This window comes from Astyanax mexicanus, chromosome 9 (assembly GCF_023375975.1).
Source record: "Astyanax mexicanus isolate ESR-SI-001 chromosome 9, AstMex3_surface, whole genome shotgun sequence".
In the NCBI taxonomy this organism is placed as follows: domain Eukaryota; kingdom Metazoa; phylum Chordata; class Actinopteri; order Characiformes; family Acestrorhamphidae; genus Astyanax; species Astyanax mexicanus.
The window spans coordinates 31,943,059-31,960,344 of record NC_064416.1 but is presented as its reverse complement, the minus strand read 5'-3'; the positions used below and the strand labels follow the sequence as shown (position 1 = coordinate 31,960,344).

Below are 17,286 nucleotides of genomic sequence, written 5' to 3'. Positions count from 1 at the left end.
AGGAGTCCTTTTGGGGATTCATATGAACCCTGTATAACCTTGAAAATTAAATTAAAAGTGTGAGGGTGTGTGGGTTCCCAAGTACTGCCCCACATCCCAGTCTAATCAAACACATCTAATCTAGTTACTCAAGAAAATTCTGGATCTTTTTTAGAGGAAGGTGTGTTTCAGCAGTGCCGGATCTACACCCTGCAGGGCGGTGTTCCTCAAGCAGCAGGACTGGACACGTTTCTGCTGAGTAACTCCAGAGTACATGCCTTTCCTGCTCCCAGTCTCATTGCTGAAAAAGGCCTGGCCTACCCTAGTCCACTAACAGTCACAGTCACCCTCACAACAACCACGTTTTGGACCATCCTCTCAGGAATCTCAAACACTGTCCAAATGTTTGTGGACGGCATCTCTAATAAATGCATTCAGCTACTTTGTCAGCAATGGTGTAACTTTGAGATTTTCTGACGAGGGCACATAGCGTGCTGTAAGTAACATACTACAGGATGATAATAAATTCCACATTCCCTTTTCATTCACTCTTTTAAGGCTATTAAAAAAAAAGAGTCTCTGCCCATGCCTGGCATTATGCAGGGTGTGAACAGATTCATATGTCCTAGTATATGGTAATAGTATCCTAGTTATATTTTACTGGTGATAAAATTACTATTAGTAATCACACTCTCTGAGAAAACCAAAAAGAGCAATCAATAAATGCTAAATATCTGTTTGGACAAAAATCATTAAATTCAACAAAAAAAAATCTTTAAAAAAAATCCCTTTAACTTAAATCTAGTTTAATCTTGGACATAAAAGTAAATAATGTATTTTAACAATTCTCTTTCTTTCTCCTTCGTATTTACCCAGTAGCATCAGCGGGCGTCCTGAGATACCAGCGTTCTCCAGGTGCAGCACTGCCAGACTTCCACTGATGCGCAGAGCACGAGCCACGAATGGAGCCGAGTGGTCCAGCAGAGGAGTGTTCCGTGCATCCAGGTACTGCAGGGAACTCGTCTGCACACAGAACAAAATTAATGGCAAACTTGAACAAATGGTGCCCTATTTACGTTTTAGTGCACCATTAAGAATTTTGGTCATTTAAATCATTAAGTGAAATTGAGACCTATTTTTTAGGGCACTATAAACTCCCATAATCCTTGATGATTTATAGTAAATATTGCTGCATAGTACAGTTGTGGTCAAAAGTTTACATACACTTGTAAAAAAACATAATGTTATGGCTGTCTTGAGTTTTCAATAAGTTCTACAACTCTTATTTTTCTGTGATAGAGTGATCGGAACACATACATGTTTGTCACAAAAAACAGTCATAAAATTTGGTTCTTTCATAAATTTATTATGGGTCTGCTGAAAATGTCACCAAATCTGCTGGGTCAAAAATATACATACAGCAACAAAATTTGTCAATTTTGGTGATGTAGCGAGTTGTGTCAATCAAATTAGCTTCATGTCATGGCCTCTTCACTTCTTGTAAGTGATTCTGATTGACTACAGCTGTTGACTTCTCATGAGCCCATTTAAATAGGGCTCATTTGACCCAGTGATTAGACTCAGCTACAAAAGCTACAATGGGAAAGTCAAAGGAACTCAGTGTGGATCTGAAAAAGCGAATTATTGACTTGAACAAGTCAGGGAAGTCACTTGGAGCCATTTCAAAGCAGCTACAGGTCCCAAGAGCAACTGTGCAGACAATTATACGCAAGTATAAAGTGCATGGAACAGTTGTGTCACTGCCACGATCAGAAAGAAAACGCAAGCTATCACATGCTGCCGAGAGGAGATTGGTCAGGATGGTCAAGAGTCAACCAAGAATCACCAAGAAGCAGGTCTGCAAGGATTTGGAAGCTGATGGAACACAGGTGTCAGTCTCCACAGTCAAGCGTGTTTTACATCGCCATGGACTGAGAGGCTGCCGTGCAAGAAAGAAGCCCTTGCTCCAGAAAAGGCACCTTAAGACTCGGCTGAAGTTTGCTGCTGATCACATGGACAAAGATAAAACCTTCTGGAGGAAAGTTCTCTGGTCAGACGAAACAAAAATTGAGCTGTTTGGCCACAACACCCAGCAATATGCTTGGAGGAGAAAAGGTGAGGCCTTTAATCCCAGGAACACCATGCCTACTGTCAAGCATGGTGGTGGTAGTATTATGCTCTGGGGATGTTTTGCTGCCAGTGGAACTGGTTCTTTGCAGAAAGTAAATGGGATAATGAAGAAGCAGGATTACCTCCAAATTCTGCAGGAAAACTTAAAACCATCAGCCCGAAGGTTGGGTCTTGGGCGCAGTTGGGTGTTCCAACAAGACAATGACCCAAAACACACATCAAAAGTGGTAAAGGAATGGCTAAACCAGGCTAGAATTAAGGTTTTAGAATGGCCTTCCCAAAGTCCTGACTTAAACCCCATTGAGAACATGTGGACAGTGCTAAAGAAACGGGTTCATGCAAGAAAACCATCACATTTAGCTGAACTGCACCAATTCTGTCAAGAAGAGTGGTCAAACATTCGACCTGAAGCTTGCCAGGAGCTTGTGGATGGCTACCAAAAGCGCCTAGTTGCCGTGAAAATGGCCAAGGGACATGTAACCAAATACTAATGTTGCTGTATGTATATTTTTGACCCAGCAGATTTGGTGACATTTTCAGCAGACCCATAATAAATTTATGAAAGAACCAAATTTTATGACTGTTTTTTGTGACAAACATGTATGTGTTCCGATCACTCTATCACAGAAAAATAAGAGTTGTAGAACTTATTGAAAACTCAAGACAGCCATAACATTATGTTTTTTTACAAGTGTATGTAAACTTTTGACCACAACTGTATATGAGATAAATGTTTTCCAAAATGCATTGCAAGTCTCGCTACTAAGCACCAGAAAACAAAGCCAACGGCAAGCCACCAGGGTTGCCAGATTGTTACTTTGGCATGTAAGAAACCTTGGCAGTTTCGCCCACTTGTCAAAGTTTTCTCAAAGTTAATTTTAGACAAAAAAGAAGAGGTGGGCTGCAAATCTGAGTCAGCCACGGAGACTCATGGGAGATCACAAACCTTGTGGAAAATGGTTAACTGTAGGCTTTTGGAGTTAATATTACCTGACATAATTTTTGTGTTTTATTTGGGCTTGTTTTTCTATAGGTGGTTTGTTAGATACTTCATGGTCATTGTGGACGAGGGACACAGACTGGTAAGGTTTAATATGTGGGTTACTTGGGCACTTAGGTTTTCTGCTCAGTAGAATGCATCCAAATTGGGATTTTAATAAAGAACTCTGCCTGATACAACTTGCCACAATAATATATATAGATAATTATTACACAAAAAATCAAAAATATCTAACTACAGAAATGTGTGAGCACTATGAAGAAATCTGTAACAAAAAGAAGACCCAGTTGTCCTCACCTTCCTCATCATGTGGGCGGCGGCCTGCCAGCCCCGGGTGCCGATGTGCTTGTTAAAGGAGATGTTGAGGTGAGTGGCAGACTCGTAGTACTCAATCATGTCAAACAAGGCTGAGGCTCCCTGAGACAGAATGGAGAGGAGAAATAATTAGCAAACATTTGCCTTTTCTGTATGGACACATGTAACCATGTACTATACAAACACTGCTTATGATTTTCACATCTTTTTAATCCAGGTAGATTGAGTGCAAATTTTTATATTTGTCGGACACTTAACGTGCTTCACTGCAAATGTTTTTTAATTACTGTCGATCAGCTGCTTTAGATGCAAACAGCTCTATTCTGAGAGGATGCCGGGGTGTATAGCTGTGCCAGTGAAACCCCAGGGGCACACAGCAGAGGGCACAGGTTACCATAGTGATGATCTGCCACACCTGCAGGGAGCTCCTACAAAGGCAGAGCTGGGGAGGAACCTGCTCTATTCACCTGATCTCGCTCTCTCTCACCTTCTACAAACGCATTCTGATCAGCCTGAATGTGCCTGAGTTACATTACTAAAGCTCTGAATGTTATTTAAATATCTGAACCTGCATACAAACCAATCATCCATATCATTAACACCACCTCCATGTGTCTACACTTAATGCCCATTACATCAGCTCCATTGAGAATTCATAAGCACGTCTATAACTGCAGTTCTATAATTACAGACCGTAGTTCTTCAGTTTCTCCACATACTATTTTATCCTGCTTTCACTTCTCCTCTAGGAGGTGTCGTGTGGGCGTCATCCTGTGACCACTGTTGACGAAAAAGCGTTTCCAACTTCACTAGCACTGCTGTGTCAGATCCACTCATACCAGAACAACACACACTAACACCTAATACACCACCACCATGCCAATTAGTGTCACTGCAGCCATTGTAAAATGGTTTAACTAGTCAAGACTCTTAAATTACTGATACTAATCATGATTGACTACATCTGGCAGGTGACTACTTAATCAATATCTGGAAAAAAGACCTAAATTGTCACCCGTAGCAGTGACGGTCAAGACCCACAAAGGCACAGGCCTGCCATGAACTGGAAGCTTCTGGAAGTCCAGTATCCCTGCCTGCAATCAACCCAGTTCACCACGACCTGAGCTCTGCCCAGTACCAGGACTGCAGGCAGGCCAACCCAATACCCATACATGTGGTTTTGCATTGTCTTGTCGAAAAATGAATGGATGTGCCTAGAAAAGATGTATCTTACAAGCAGCATATGTTGCTTTAATATCTCATATCACATGAAGTGTACTGATAATTTTTCGGTGCCGGCAAAACACACTAACACCAACACCATGCCAATGTCACTGCAGTGCTGAGAATGACCCACCACCCAAATAATACCTGCTGTGTGGTGGTCCTCTGGGGTCCTGAACACTAAAGAGCATGGGTATTACATCAGCATTAGCATTTTAGAACCACAAAGTGTCCTATAAGCGCAATTGAGCTGCTCTAATAGACAGTAAGTGTAAATGCAAAGAGGTGCTGTCAATAAAGAAGCTTTAAAAAATAATTAGCAAATAACTAATAGATCACCAAACCCTGTCTTACAAATGTTGCATATAGTTTATTCTGCAGATTATTTCACCAGCGGTGGTGTTCTATACACTCATCAGCCCAGTGCAGCTGTATTAAGGTCACAGAATCATTATATGGACAGTCCAATGAAACAAGGTTTTATGACGTACAGTACATGTAATGACGGCATTCCATAATGCCCCTTAAAGAAGGCTTCTTCCTCTCAATCATACATGCACAGTTTTCTTACTAAATAGGCAAAGATAAAAAAATGAATATATTAAAGCACACTTGCATCAAAAGTTCACTAGAGTGATGTTATTATAATGGCTGATCAGTGCAGTGGAGGTTAAATTATCAACTATTAGGGGACACAGTGTTTCACAGTGTCTCACTCGACTACAGAGTATCCAGAGAGGTTCAGTACAGCTTCTTCTCCCAACACAAAGCAGAGCTCTGGAACATGAACCCTTCATATTCGTCTGCCCTCAGAGAACAAAACACAACAGAACAGAGGGGTGCTCTTTATGGCACATGGGACCAAAGGCCCACCTACAATAACAACACTCTACACTGAGAGCTGGGTGTCTCAGTTTCTCTCGTGGTCATGTGCTCTGCCATCTGACTTTTTTTTTTTTTTGGAACATCCAGAACATTATCAGCAAAATCCAAAAACCAGAGTCTCTCATGGTATGGGGGTGTGCCGGTATTATTGTGATACCCGACATTTTAGAAATTTTAAAATTTTAAATACCACTGACGTACTGATAACAGAATAGCATAAAGTTATTTTACACTTTTTAAAGACAGCAAAAATTTAAATAAGCATTTATTATAATTAGTTTGGGAATTATATACTTATTTCTTCACCTTATTTAGTCCACACTGTGTGTATGGAGCCACAGATATCGAAGCATGACTGGCTTAAATACTGTTCACTGTTATATATGTGAACAAACATACAAATAAACACAATAGACGATATCACGATTATCAAAAATTATTTAGGTCATGTTCAATTATTGTACGATAAATGGATATTGCAATTATTGTGACAGGCCTAGATGCAGTATTAATGCAAAATAACAAAACCACAAGCTGCGCATATTGCAAAGACATGGCTGGTACAGGTACAGAACTGGACTAACTGCATAGAGAACGTGTGGAACATCTGGAATTGAAAATGTGACGACGATCCGGTATTGTTGCACATCAAAGTTGGGAGATTCCATAATGTCCTATTTTTTTGTGTTGCAGGCCTAGAATCCATGCATAGATGCATAATAATAACTTAAGTAGATAAAACATGGAATGCCTTGGGTTCATACCATCTACAATTATTTTAAAGTCAAAGTAAATATAAGAAACATTAATCTTTTCTAGTTTTGGGTTGTATAAATTGTTACTTTAACTAAGGTGGCCCTCACATAGAACCAGCATAAACTGGTTTGGATTTTCTCTAATGCGAAAAACTCTCATTAGTAGATGTTCTTAGGTGGACAAGGTAAATAAACCAACAAGCATGTAAATGAGGTTTCATAGTAATGCTAAAGTGATGTCCAACTGTAGACATAAAGTGAATTACTACTGTTAACTGATTCAGCTCAGATCAGAGCAATAACTCATTAAGACTTAACCTAAACTGTGATTAAAAGAAAACAGAAGAAACTGAAGCTTTTCAGTAAATAAGCTTGCCTGAGCCAAAGAGCTCTGAGCTTTTCACTGAGCTGGGTTTCTCAGGTCCTCTGCTTTTACTGTCCGGCCTTGAGTAATGAGTATAAAGTAATGGTTCTGGGGGGTTAATGGGTTGCTGTAATAAAACAACAGGACACATCAGCTCTGCAAAACACAGTCCAGTGTTAACTCTACATCCATATTTAGTCTTTGTAGGCACTGTAGAGTTATTGTAATCTATATCTGTGATCTAGAGCCAAACTTGACCTGATTCTTTTGTACTGTATTAAGCACAAGATACATATACGTTATAGAATTTCAAATAATTACTTTTATAAGATAAGGAGATTTCTCATTCTGAAGACTGCACTAAGATCTTGTGAGCAAGTTTAAAGTCCAAAGCTTGGTACCAGATTTCTTCTGGACACCTCCAGCCAGCTCCCCAGTAGATGTGTTCAATTCAATCACCATAATAGATGGTCTGATCATTGATTTTGGAGCCTATATTAATTGCTAATATCACCTTTCAGCGCGGAGAGTTGATTGCCTATAATGATAGAGCCTATAATAATAATAATTTCAGACTCTACTTGGTAATGCATCATCATGCAGGGCTTCTGTAATATTCTGCATCATTTCTCAAGGTGTGATAAGAAAGCGCCACCTACCCAGCCAGAGGGAGTGTGGCCAATTGTGCTCTCTCGGACTCTGGCTGCTGATGGAGAAATGGCGTGATAACAATCTGATACCTACACGTATCAACACCTGATACCTACACCCTTCAATACTGCCACCTCCAGCATATGCATTAGTAAATAAATGCTTATTTTCTTCATAAATATAGTACTATATAATATGCTTTATAGTAGTGGTGATAAAATATATTACTAACATCTTCATCCAGGTTGGTCTGCTCCAGGTCCACCAATTTAAACTGGACTCTCTTAAAGATCTCCTCCAGAGACTCGCACGCCTTATAGTCCAACTTCTCTCCTGGAGATAGAAAGAGAGCAAGATAAGCATTCAGAGATAAGTCAACACTGTTTCAGGACATAGTTAAAATCTGTTTTGCAGGCTTCAGTTTTGCAGTTTACTAAAGTAATCCTTTGCTCATGTGATTTCATAGAAATGATAAAAGCCAAAAGATTACATTTTAAGAGCTCAGGTATGCACATTAATAGGAGCCATGAACCATCATTATCAAATTAATATCCAATATATGGAAATGTTCTCAACAATAACAGTGAGAAGTATTTTAGCCTGTCAGGCAATGAACAATGATTCAATAACTGCAATTCTATACACACAGTGTGCACAGACTGCAGTAGGTGAAGAAAAAAAGTATACATTTCCCAAATTATGATTAATTAAAATTGTGTTGTCTTTAAAGGGTATAATTGCTGTGTTGTGCTATTATCATTATGTCAGTAACATTTAAATTGTCCTAAAATGACAATTACACAAGTTTTGGGATGATATAATGTCCACAAAATATTCTTATCATGACAGGCCTTGGCAGCATGTTTAAAAAATATACTCTATATTGAATAGAGGCTTCCTCAAAACAGGTGACAATTGTATATTTTAATAGGTTAAATCAAACAAAATAAAGTGACCTTGAGTTCTTTTTTTGATTTGGGGTTGTAGTAAAGGTTATGGGAGCTTACATCTCTTGGGATGCCCTATATTTTGCATGGTGCTCCTTCTCTTTTTCACCCTTTTGTTATTGTACAAAACAAACTACATAAAAAATACACAAATACAAAAAGTCTTAGAAAATGTTTGACTTTATCCCAAAGACATAGTTAAGTCACAGTAACAATGATGACCAGAAATGGTGACAAAGCCTTTGTATGCTGCTGTATTTAAGTATGACAACTGCAGCTCAGTCATAAAAAATAAGTAATGTGGTTAAAATAGAAGAGGAGGATGATGAGAGGTTATGGGGTGACTCGATGTTACATACACAACACATAAGCCCATTATACTGAACTAAAATGCAGGCTTTAAACAGAAACACCAGCCTGAGGGGGAAACAAATGAGCCTTGACTATTTAAAGCAACAACAGTAAATGTGCTATGTGCTGTGTGTGTGTGTGGGAGTGTGTCCGTGTAAGTGTGAGATGAGGCCTCACCTTTAAGATCCAAGCACTCATTTCGCTGAGTCAGGTCTGTCAAGTCCTGAAATTAAATAAATAAATAAATAAATATATCAATGAATGATTACCAGTTTCAAGCAAATACCAGTTGGTTTACAGGCACAGAATGATCTGCATTGTCCTGGCCACACACTGACACTGACAATTAATGCATAGTTATTTATGTTGTGTGAGAAAATGGGTTCTGTAGCAGCTAGCACACAGGCTAATAAGGTTAGCATTGCAAAAAGTCACAGGATAGCAATATGTAAATTCATTATTATGTGTTTTACCTCAGGAAACATTGTGGGAACACCCACACCTGTGTAAGTTATGAGGTGCTATCTCTTGAGTGAGGCTGAACACTGGCCAGGGTGCTCATGGCAAGGCCATGTGAATTATGGAAGTTAGAGTGAGGTCTGACAATGGGTGCAGATGGATGGGACACACGTTCCATTTCTGAAGTTTTAAGTGTGAGTATTTAACATTCCTCCATCCAAATGTGTACCAGAAATACGTCTTAAACGCAAAGCCATTTCAAGGCATTTGGGAATACCAAGCAAAATGGACTCCGGGCTTCATGATTGCAGAAGTTTCATATTTTGCTGGCTGCAGGAATCACAAACCTGGAAGCTGGCTACTGTCAGCAACTAGTTGGAAGGGTCCTCTTGAGGGGGATTCCGATAAAAGTTTTGATGTCACAGAAATGAAAGGGACTCTTGTCGTTGCATGTAATTCATAACCAGATGTTATCTAGGGGCCTTAAGCAACTGATTGTTATTGCAATGGGACTGCATTAGATTTTAGATTCTCTGCCCGAGATTTTCCACCATTTTCTTTGGGCCGGTTTGGGTCGGGCTCAAGAATGGTCTGTGAAGTAGGAGTCTGTTTTTTTAATGCTTTTATTTTATTTAATATAAAGCGAAATGGTGTGATAATCACAATATAGTAAAGTAACAAATCAAACTGTTTTTAAAAAAAGTTGCACAAGTTAGAATGCTATAATCAGCAGCTCCACTTGTCTGCATTACGCACTTGACTTGCAGTGCTGTGTGTAGCTGTTCTTAATAAACATTTTTCTTAAATAATAGGTCTATGCTTCTTTAGTGTTGCAGATCTTGCTCATTTAAACAACCCGAAATTGTTTTTAAAAAACTCAGTTTTAATGCACTACTTACTTTTAAAAAAATGTGGTGTTTAATTTGAGCTCGGGCTTATAGTGACAGAACAGGCAGAACCTAGACGGGCTCGGGCCAGGTTGGATTTTTTGGGCCTGATCTAAGATCTAATAGATGGCTGATTAATACCACAAATTGCGGTTTACACTGTGGATGGTAATGACAATGACCAACATTGTCTAGCTAGAATTGTCCATTTTAACATAAGTGACTTTGGCAGAAATCAAATCCAAATGCAATGCAGAAGACCGATCCCTCATAAATATCTTACAGCTTGGGCAGCATTCTTTTAATTCCCTGAGACATGCAGGCCATAAATGCATGGCAAATGTCATAGGACACAATACCCTGTAGATCCCTGTGGAATAATCACACAAGCTTCTCCATCAGGTTTGGCCTGAAGCAACAAATAGATCAGGGTGTGTTAATGTCTTCTGGACGTAGCTGTGTATGTAAGTGCTAATGTACACATCGTGCCTACATGCTTCAACTTGCACAAGTGAATGTGTGACTGTGAAAATGTTTTGCAAGATTGTATGCCAACGTTTTGTGTGTGTATATGTGTGTGTGTGTTCAGGTGGCAGAAGGCTCAGAGCTCCATCAGGCACCAACATGCCCTAAAACACAAGGGAGCTTGGAGGCAGATGGGAAAGTCTTCCACTAACTCTGCAGTGATTATTACAGCTGTGAAACATATCAGACGATAATTATTTTCACCACATGACCGTCTCAAAAAGCTCTAATCATAGCATTACACCCAGCGCCCAACGTCAGTAAAGCTATACTGCAACTGCAGTGCTCAGCAAACCAAAGATTATAGAAACTTACGGTGGGCACAAGGACCTGCAGCCATTGGTCTCAATTAAGTTTTAATCCTATCTCTCTCATTTAACAGGTATAAGGCTTTATGAATAGTGGCTACTGAGGTGCATGATTGGAGACACCCCCAACCATCACCACTTTTCTTTTCAAACAACTTAATTTTTAATTAACTAATAATTTTACAAGGAATCTCCTCAGCCTCTAAGGTTGTGATTGCACTAAGTATCATCATATGTAGGTTTTCTATCAACAGAGTTAATTAAATTAAAAAAAAAGTTTTGATGCTAAGATGAGGCAAATAAAAAGTCTATACAACTGTACAATAACTTTTCACATTTTCTTTTTCTGCCCAAATGGTGTAATTTTGCATATTTTTAAAAAAATGTTTGAACGAAAACGTGGCTTGAGTATATTAATAAACTAAAGTTGAAAGCAGTATGGATTCTGCAACAAGACTATGATTCAAAAACATCGCAAAATAGTTAGTTAGTAAACTAAGTTAAGAAAAGCTAAGATAAGTAAAAAAACTGCGCTGAGTGTTAATCTACACAGATTTCTTTCCTTAAAGCTGTTTATATTTGGGTGAGTAAAGCGCTTTTGTTTATTTAGAGTATGCTTAGATTCCCAAATTTCTCCAGCACTAAGGCTGGAGCATTAGCGGCTTAGCGGCTAACTCTGAGTATTCCAGTAAGCCAGTAAGCCAAGGCGATATTAGCTAGCTGTCCGTCTCACGTAGCTTGTTTTAACACGGTAAAAACACAGCCTACAGTCCAATTTACTCATGCCTCTGAACGGCGAATGAGCTTAAGCGGTTAGCAGCTAATGCTAATGCTGCTCCAGCAGTGCTAGCAGGCTACAGGGTGATAATATTTACCTCTGAACGGAGAAATAGCAGTTAGTGTCTAACGCTAATGCTGCTCCAGCCCTGGTGCTGGAGAACTAAACTGAAACTCCTGTGTAACACTACTTCAGCAGAGTAGCTTTACAGCTTCTTGCACATCGATGATTTTTGGGAAAATTAAAGGATTTTAAGTGCGCCCTATAGTGCGAAAAATACGGAAAGCTGAAGCTTTGAGTGATCCTCACAGTGCCTTGACTTATCAACACTGGAAATACGTGGGTAGATCATAAACATGCTAAGAATAGCATTAGAAGTGCGTTGAAGCAGGTGAAGATATCTAAAATGGGAACAGAAATACACCTACCTGGCTATCAACAGTTTTTGCAAGCTGACACACCCTACAGTTGTTCTATTTTAATTTCATTCAGTATAAAGAAACTGACTTATGGGCTGTTTTCACTCCTACCTTGTTTAGTCCAAACTTTTAGACTTTTCAGTTTGTCTGAACCAAAATCAAAAGTGTGAAAGGTGAAATGAACCACAATCTAGATCAAACAACCAGAATTCAGACTGCTCAAAAGAGGTGGTCCCAGTTCAGATCAACTGAACCGTGGTTTATTTTTTTCAGTGTGAAAATATTTCTTCGGATGGTTCAGACTTTCAGACCAATCATAGGCAGCTGATGCAGGTTATCGTCACCGTTAAACAATAGAAGAAGAAAAAGAATCAGTGTTGTGATAAAGTCTGACTCCACTTGGCGTGCAGGCATGTCACACAGCAGTATGGGTACAACAAATTACGCTGGTGATTCCTGTATCTACTGTAACTATAGATTAACCTTTATTTATAAACAGAAATCAAAAAGGGGAACCTGATGGGAAGCATGTTATGTTCATTCTGCTTTGGGATTCTGCTGTGGGAATTTTAAATTCAGCACAACACCTGGGAAGGCAACTTACTGAACTGATAACATTCTATAAACCAACCAGTATGAAGTATAGGGAGACTCTGCCCACATAGGTAATGCTCAGTCACAAAACCACAATGTGAAACCAAGACTGAGTGTGCCACACTGAGAGTGGGTTACCACACTGAAAGTACTGAAGACAAATATAACAAACAAACAAAGCTTGGATTTGACTTTGGACAAATCCAAATACTAAAACACTGAACTTTTACAGGATACACCCTTCTACATAATCTAGCCATAGGTGATCAGGTTAATGAACTGAGGCCTGGGTTTTTTAATTTTTTTGACCTTGACTTTGGAGTAATAAGCTTTAGACTTCAAAGAAATAAGCTAAAAAACTGGGCAGGGAGAGCAATTACTGACATATCATGTAATTGCAAAGTTGTTTAGGCCTAAGAACCACATGAAACACATGATAGCCTATTTATCTATGTACTATTTTTTTACTTTTTTTTGTGTACAGTGAGCGAATTTGCCAAAGTAGATGAAAAAGAGAGATAAATGGTTAGCCTGGAAACTTTGGTGATTTCAGACAGATTGTCAGATCCACCAGATCAGCCTGTGAATTCTGTAAAACTAAAAAAAAATTAAAGTTTACCTGTCTGCCAACAGAGGGCACACTGCGAGTTTCCTCTGCCAAAACCAATAACCATCAGTGTGTACTAAGGTCGCATGACTGGCTGCATTCAGAGCCCGAATCCAACATTCAACACTGAACTGCAAACAGGTCCGGCCATGGCCTTCCATATTACCACTATACACAATACATCTTGCTGTGTCTGAACTGGGGTCAGTTATGCAACCGGTCATTACAGAGCAATGCCATGCCATGCTACTAATCAGTGCTGAAAAAGGCAGGCATGAAAAAGAAACTGCACAGCTGGCAAGGAAGTCAGGGCTTTCAATTATTAAGTAATAATTCAATAAATGTAAGAAGCTAAATAACTAAATAATGTTTTGATTCATTTCTGAGTGAAAATAAGAACACGTCCTCTACAGGAGAAACCAAGCTTCATAATTTAGGCCTGTATTTTGAGTTTTAAGGCAGATTGACCTCTTTGACCTGGAGTAATAAACTGTAGACCTTGAAGAAATTAGCTAAAATACTGAGCAGAGAGAGCAATTTCTGACATGACAGCATGTAATTGCAAAGTTATTCAGGTCAGAGAACGCAATCACATGACAAGCTATTTATCTGTGTATTACATTACACATATTCATTAAACTAATGACTATAGAAACATGGGTTCTATAGGAATGAAGCTACAACTGTCCAGCATGTAGTGAAGAATATGGTATACCTCCTAATAGTATAGGGAATTAAACTGATCATATTCCACATTCTTAGTGATTCTTACTTAATACCAGAGATCAGACACATATATATCTAATCTAATTGAAAATAAGGTGAACCAAAGCTAAGTCTTCTGGTTTACGAGTTACATCGGCAAACGTATGACTGTAGAAAACATCAGCGGCTTGAATTAATTACCTTCTGTTCTAAAGAAATTAAGCCAAAACTGTCTGCCATGTTGTGAAACTTGCAACATACACAGTAGAGTCTACACAGTAGACACCAAAAGTGGACTCAGACTCACCTACACATAAGGTGGCCTAAGTCACTTAAGGCATAAGTGTGTCTCAGACTGCCCTCATTGAGTTGCTGAGTTAAACTCCCACAAAATGCTTAAGTTGGCTGGTTAAAAATGAATTAATTTGTGCATACTACTTTTAAATATGTCGAAACACAACTCTAATTTGGGCTAATACATGGTGATGTGACAGGGAAACTATAACAGTGACTAGGGCTGCAACTAATAACTAATTTAGTAGTCGACTAATCTGCCGATTATTTGTGGGATTAGTTGATTAGTCACAAATATTTTTGTCATGCCCTCCATTTGTCCTTTCTACTGGTGACAACAGCTAAACTTTTAGGCCCCAATATATAATATAAAAAAAGTATATTATGGAAAACATTCACACATGCTGGATATTATTTTCAGGAGATTTAAGGATAATTGTATGTATTGATTTAGTTTTTTTTATTCATCAAAGTCTGTATTTACTATAACACATAACTTAATTTGAATGGAGTGGAAAGAGCACAGTATCTCCCCTAACACTTAGCCAGCTAACATTAGTTTAACTAGTGTTAATAATGTTAATGAGGGAGTGAAGCCAGTTTAAACTCACCTCAGCAGCTCTCTGCAGTAATTTAACTTACCACAGGTAATATAGAAGTCAGTGTTCAAACTGTGCATAACTAGTAAAGACAGACTGTAGATTAATACGCAGACTAATCGATGCAGCCCTAATAGTGACAGGTTTCAACAACAACAGAAATCATCAGTAGTTGTGAACTTAATGCACGACACACAGCACATCACTATGCATTCCAAAACTGAGTAAAACGAGCCTCCCACTACAAGGCGGCGGCGATTGTGGAACATTCTGGAGCGCTGAAGAGGGCAGATGGCCTGTACCTTCCCATGTTGAGTCATTTCAGGAGAGAGAGAGAGAGAAAAATGCTTTGTACTTCTGAGACTTAATATCGCAGGATTATACTGCAGCTCCCCTGGCAGACTGCCCACAGGTCTGTCAGCACAGACAAAGAATGTGTGTGTGTGTGTGCGCGCTACAGACAGCAAGGTATTGCGAGTATGTTTTTGAAGCGCATAGAAGTGAGTGTAAAATTATGTCTACAGTATATGTATACTACATGTCCAGATATGTGTGGACAAAAGGGATGTGTCAGCATTTTTGTGGACTAGACAGATGTGCGTGCGCACACACTCAAACAGCTTGTCTAGTACCTGTAGAGACCTACTATTAATAGAATAGGATTCTCTGGAGTGGATAGACACATAACGTACATAAACATACATATATTAGCACTATTCCTAATGCCAGGTGTGAGCAATAGGGGAATAAAGCCCCCAGTATTGAGCTGTGGTACAGTGAATCCGTGTTCTTTGGAATGATGGAGAGGTTGGTTTTTACAGAAACAATAAATGAACAGGTGTTCCAACATTTCGTTCATACAGTGTATATATCAGCAGGATGTTGAATGTATGACAATTTGTGACAAAGAATTGTAGGTGTGACATGAACAGTCGCCTCAATGCTACTGACGCCAAAACATTCAACACACAACTGCCAACCATACGCCTGATACCCGCACATGGCTTCCCTCAGCACCATAACGGTTCACACTTTTATATACACCTGTAAATGTAACTGAGCTTTTATAAATAATTGTAGCATTAGGTGAATTTTAATGATCTCACATGCAGCTTACTGAATTATGTTTAGATATGTGCATTCAGAATTCAATTATAATTAGAAACTGATTAAAAAAGAGCATTATGCATTATAATTTTGCCCTGTACCTGAAACACTAATTTTAATATACTTCAAAACACCCCCAGCAATATAAATACAGCTACAAATGTTAATTAAGGGATCCAATCTTCGCTCAGCACAACAATAAAGGTGTGTGCATGTGTGTGTGGAGCAAGGAGCCAGCCACAGAGTGGGGGACATGGAGAGAGAGGTGGAGGTCCTGAACAATAGTTGCTGTTTTTCATTCATGCTGTGCTCCAGATCATCCTAAAATCACCATCTTAGTTGGGTTTAGGTCAGGGGATTGAGGAGGCCACACTTTTTTTGTTTAGTATACAATTCCGCTGGTCTCTTAATTGCTTTCATGTCTTTAATATCTAGTCTACAAAGTAGAAAATAAATAATAAAAAAAAGTGTGCCCAAATATTTGACTGGTATTATATGCATATATAACTACTAAATAAAGCTCTTGAAAAAAATTAAGAGGCCTCAGTTTCTGAATCAGTTTGTCTGATTTTGCTATTTGTAGGTATATGTCTGACTAAAATAAACATTGTTGTTCTATTTTATAAACTACAGACAACATTTTTCCCAAATTCCAAATAAAAAATATTGTCATTTAGAGCATTTATTTGCAGAAAATAAGAAATGGCTGAAATAACAAAAAAAGATGCAGAGCTTTCAAACCTCAAATAATGCAAAGAAAACAAATCGTCGCTGTCCTATGAAAAACACTTATCTCCATTTTTGTCGATTTTTAGTTTACTACATAATTTGAACATACAAACTTTCCCTTACACTGTGCCAAAATTTCTTGATGAACGGACCAATAGAAACTCTTCAAAATGACCTGAAATAAGCTCTTTTTACATTAACTTCCATTGAAAGTTGACAAGGTTTTTTCTCTCTCCTGTAAAGTTGCTGTTTTGGAGATAAGTGTTTTTCATTGGACAGTGACGAAATTCATTTTCATAAAGTTTTTAAAGTTCAGAAATCAATATTTAGTGGAATAACCATGTTTTCTAATCACAGTTTTCATGCATCTTTGCATGTTCTCCTCCACCAGTCTTACACACTGCTTTTGGATAACTTTATGCCACTCCTGGTGCACAAATTCAATGTGTTCAGAGCTTGGTTTGATGGCTTGTGATCATCCATCTTCTTCTTGATTATATTTTATCTACATAAATTACATATGAGAGAACAATGAACTGTGCTAAACTTCTATATATACATAATATACAGTGATCAGAGGAAGCAGGCAGTCTAAAAAGCTCTGTGAGAAAGCAGAAGACAGAAACCTTTCAAAAAGTACCTAATTATGTAAGTAGCAGAGACTGCACTCTCTC

The 17,286-nt window shown here is 38.6% G+C and overlaps 1 protein-coding gene across 1 annotated transcript in view; it reads right to left on the bottom strand.

Annotated features, from left to right (window-relative positions):
* The window catches only part of ppp1r37 (protein phosphatase 1, regulatory subunit 37), a 71,109-nt gene that overhangs the window by 20,041 nt on the left and 33,782 nt on the right, over positions 1-17,286 (bottom strand). The window contains exons 3-6 of the mRNA XM_007235626.4: positions 8,779-8,824; positions 7,536-7,636; positions 3,407-3,526; positions 852-1,002 (exon numbers count right to left, since the gene is read on the bottom strand). Of these exons, the coding sequence (XP_007235688.3) occupies positions 852-1,002; positions 3,407-3,526; positions 7,536-7,636; positions 8,779-8,824 (418 nt within the window). The remainder of the gene's footprint in view (positions 1-851; positions 1,003-3,406; positions 3,527-7,535; positions 7,637-8,778; positions 8,825-17,286) is intronic.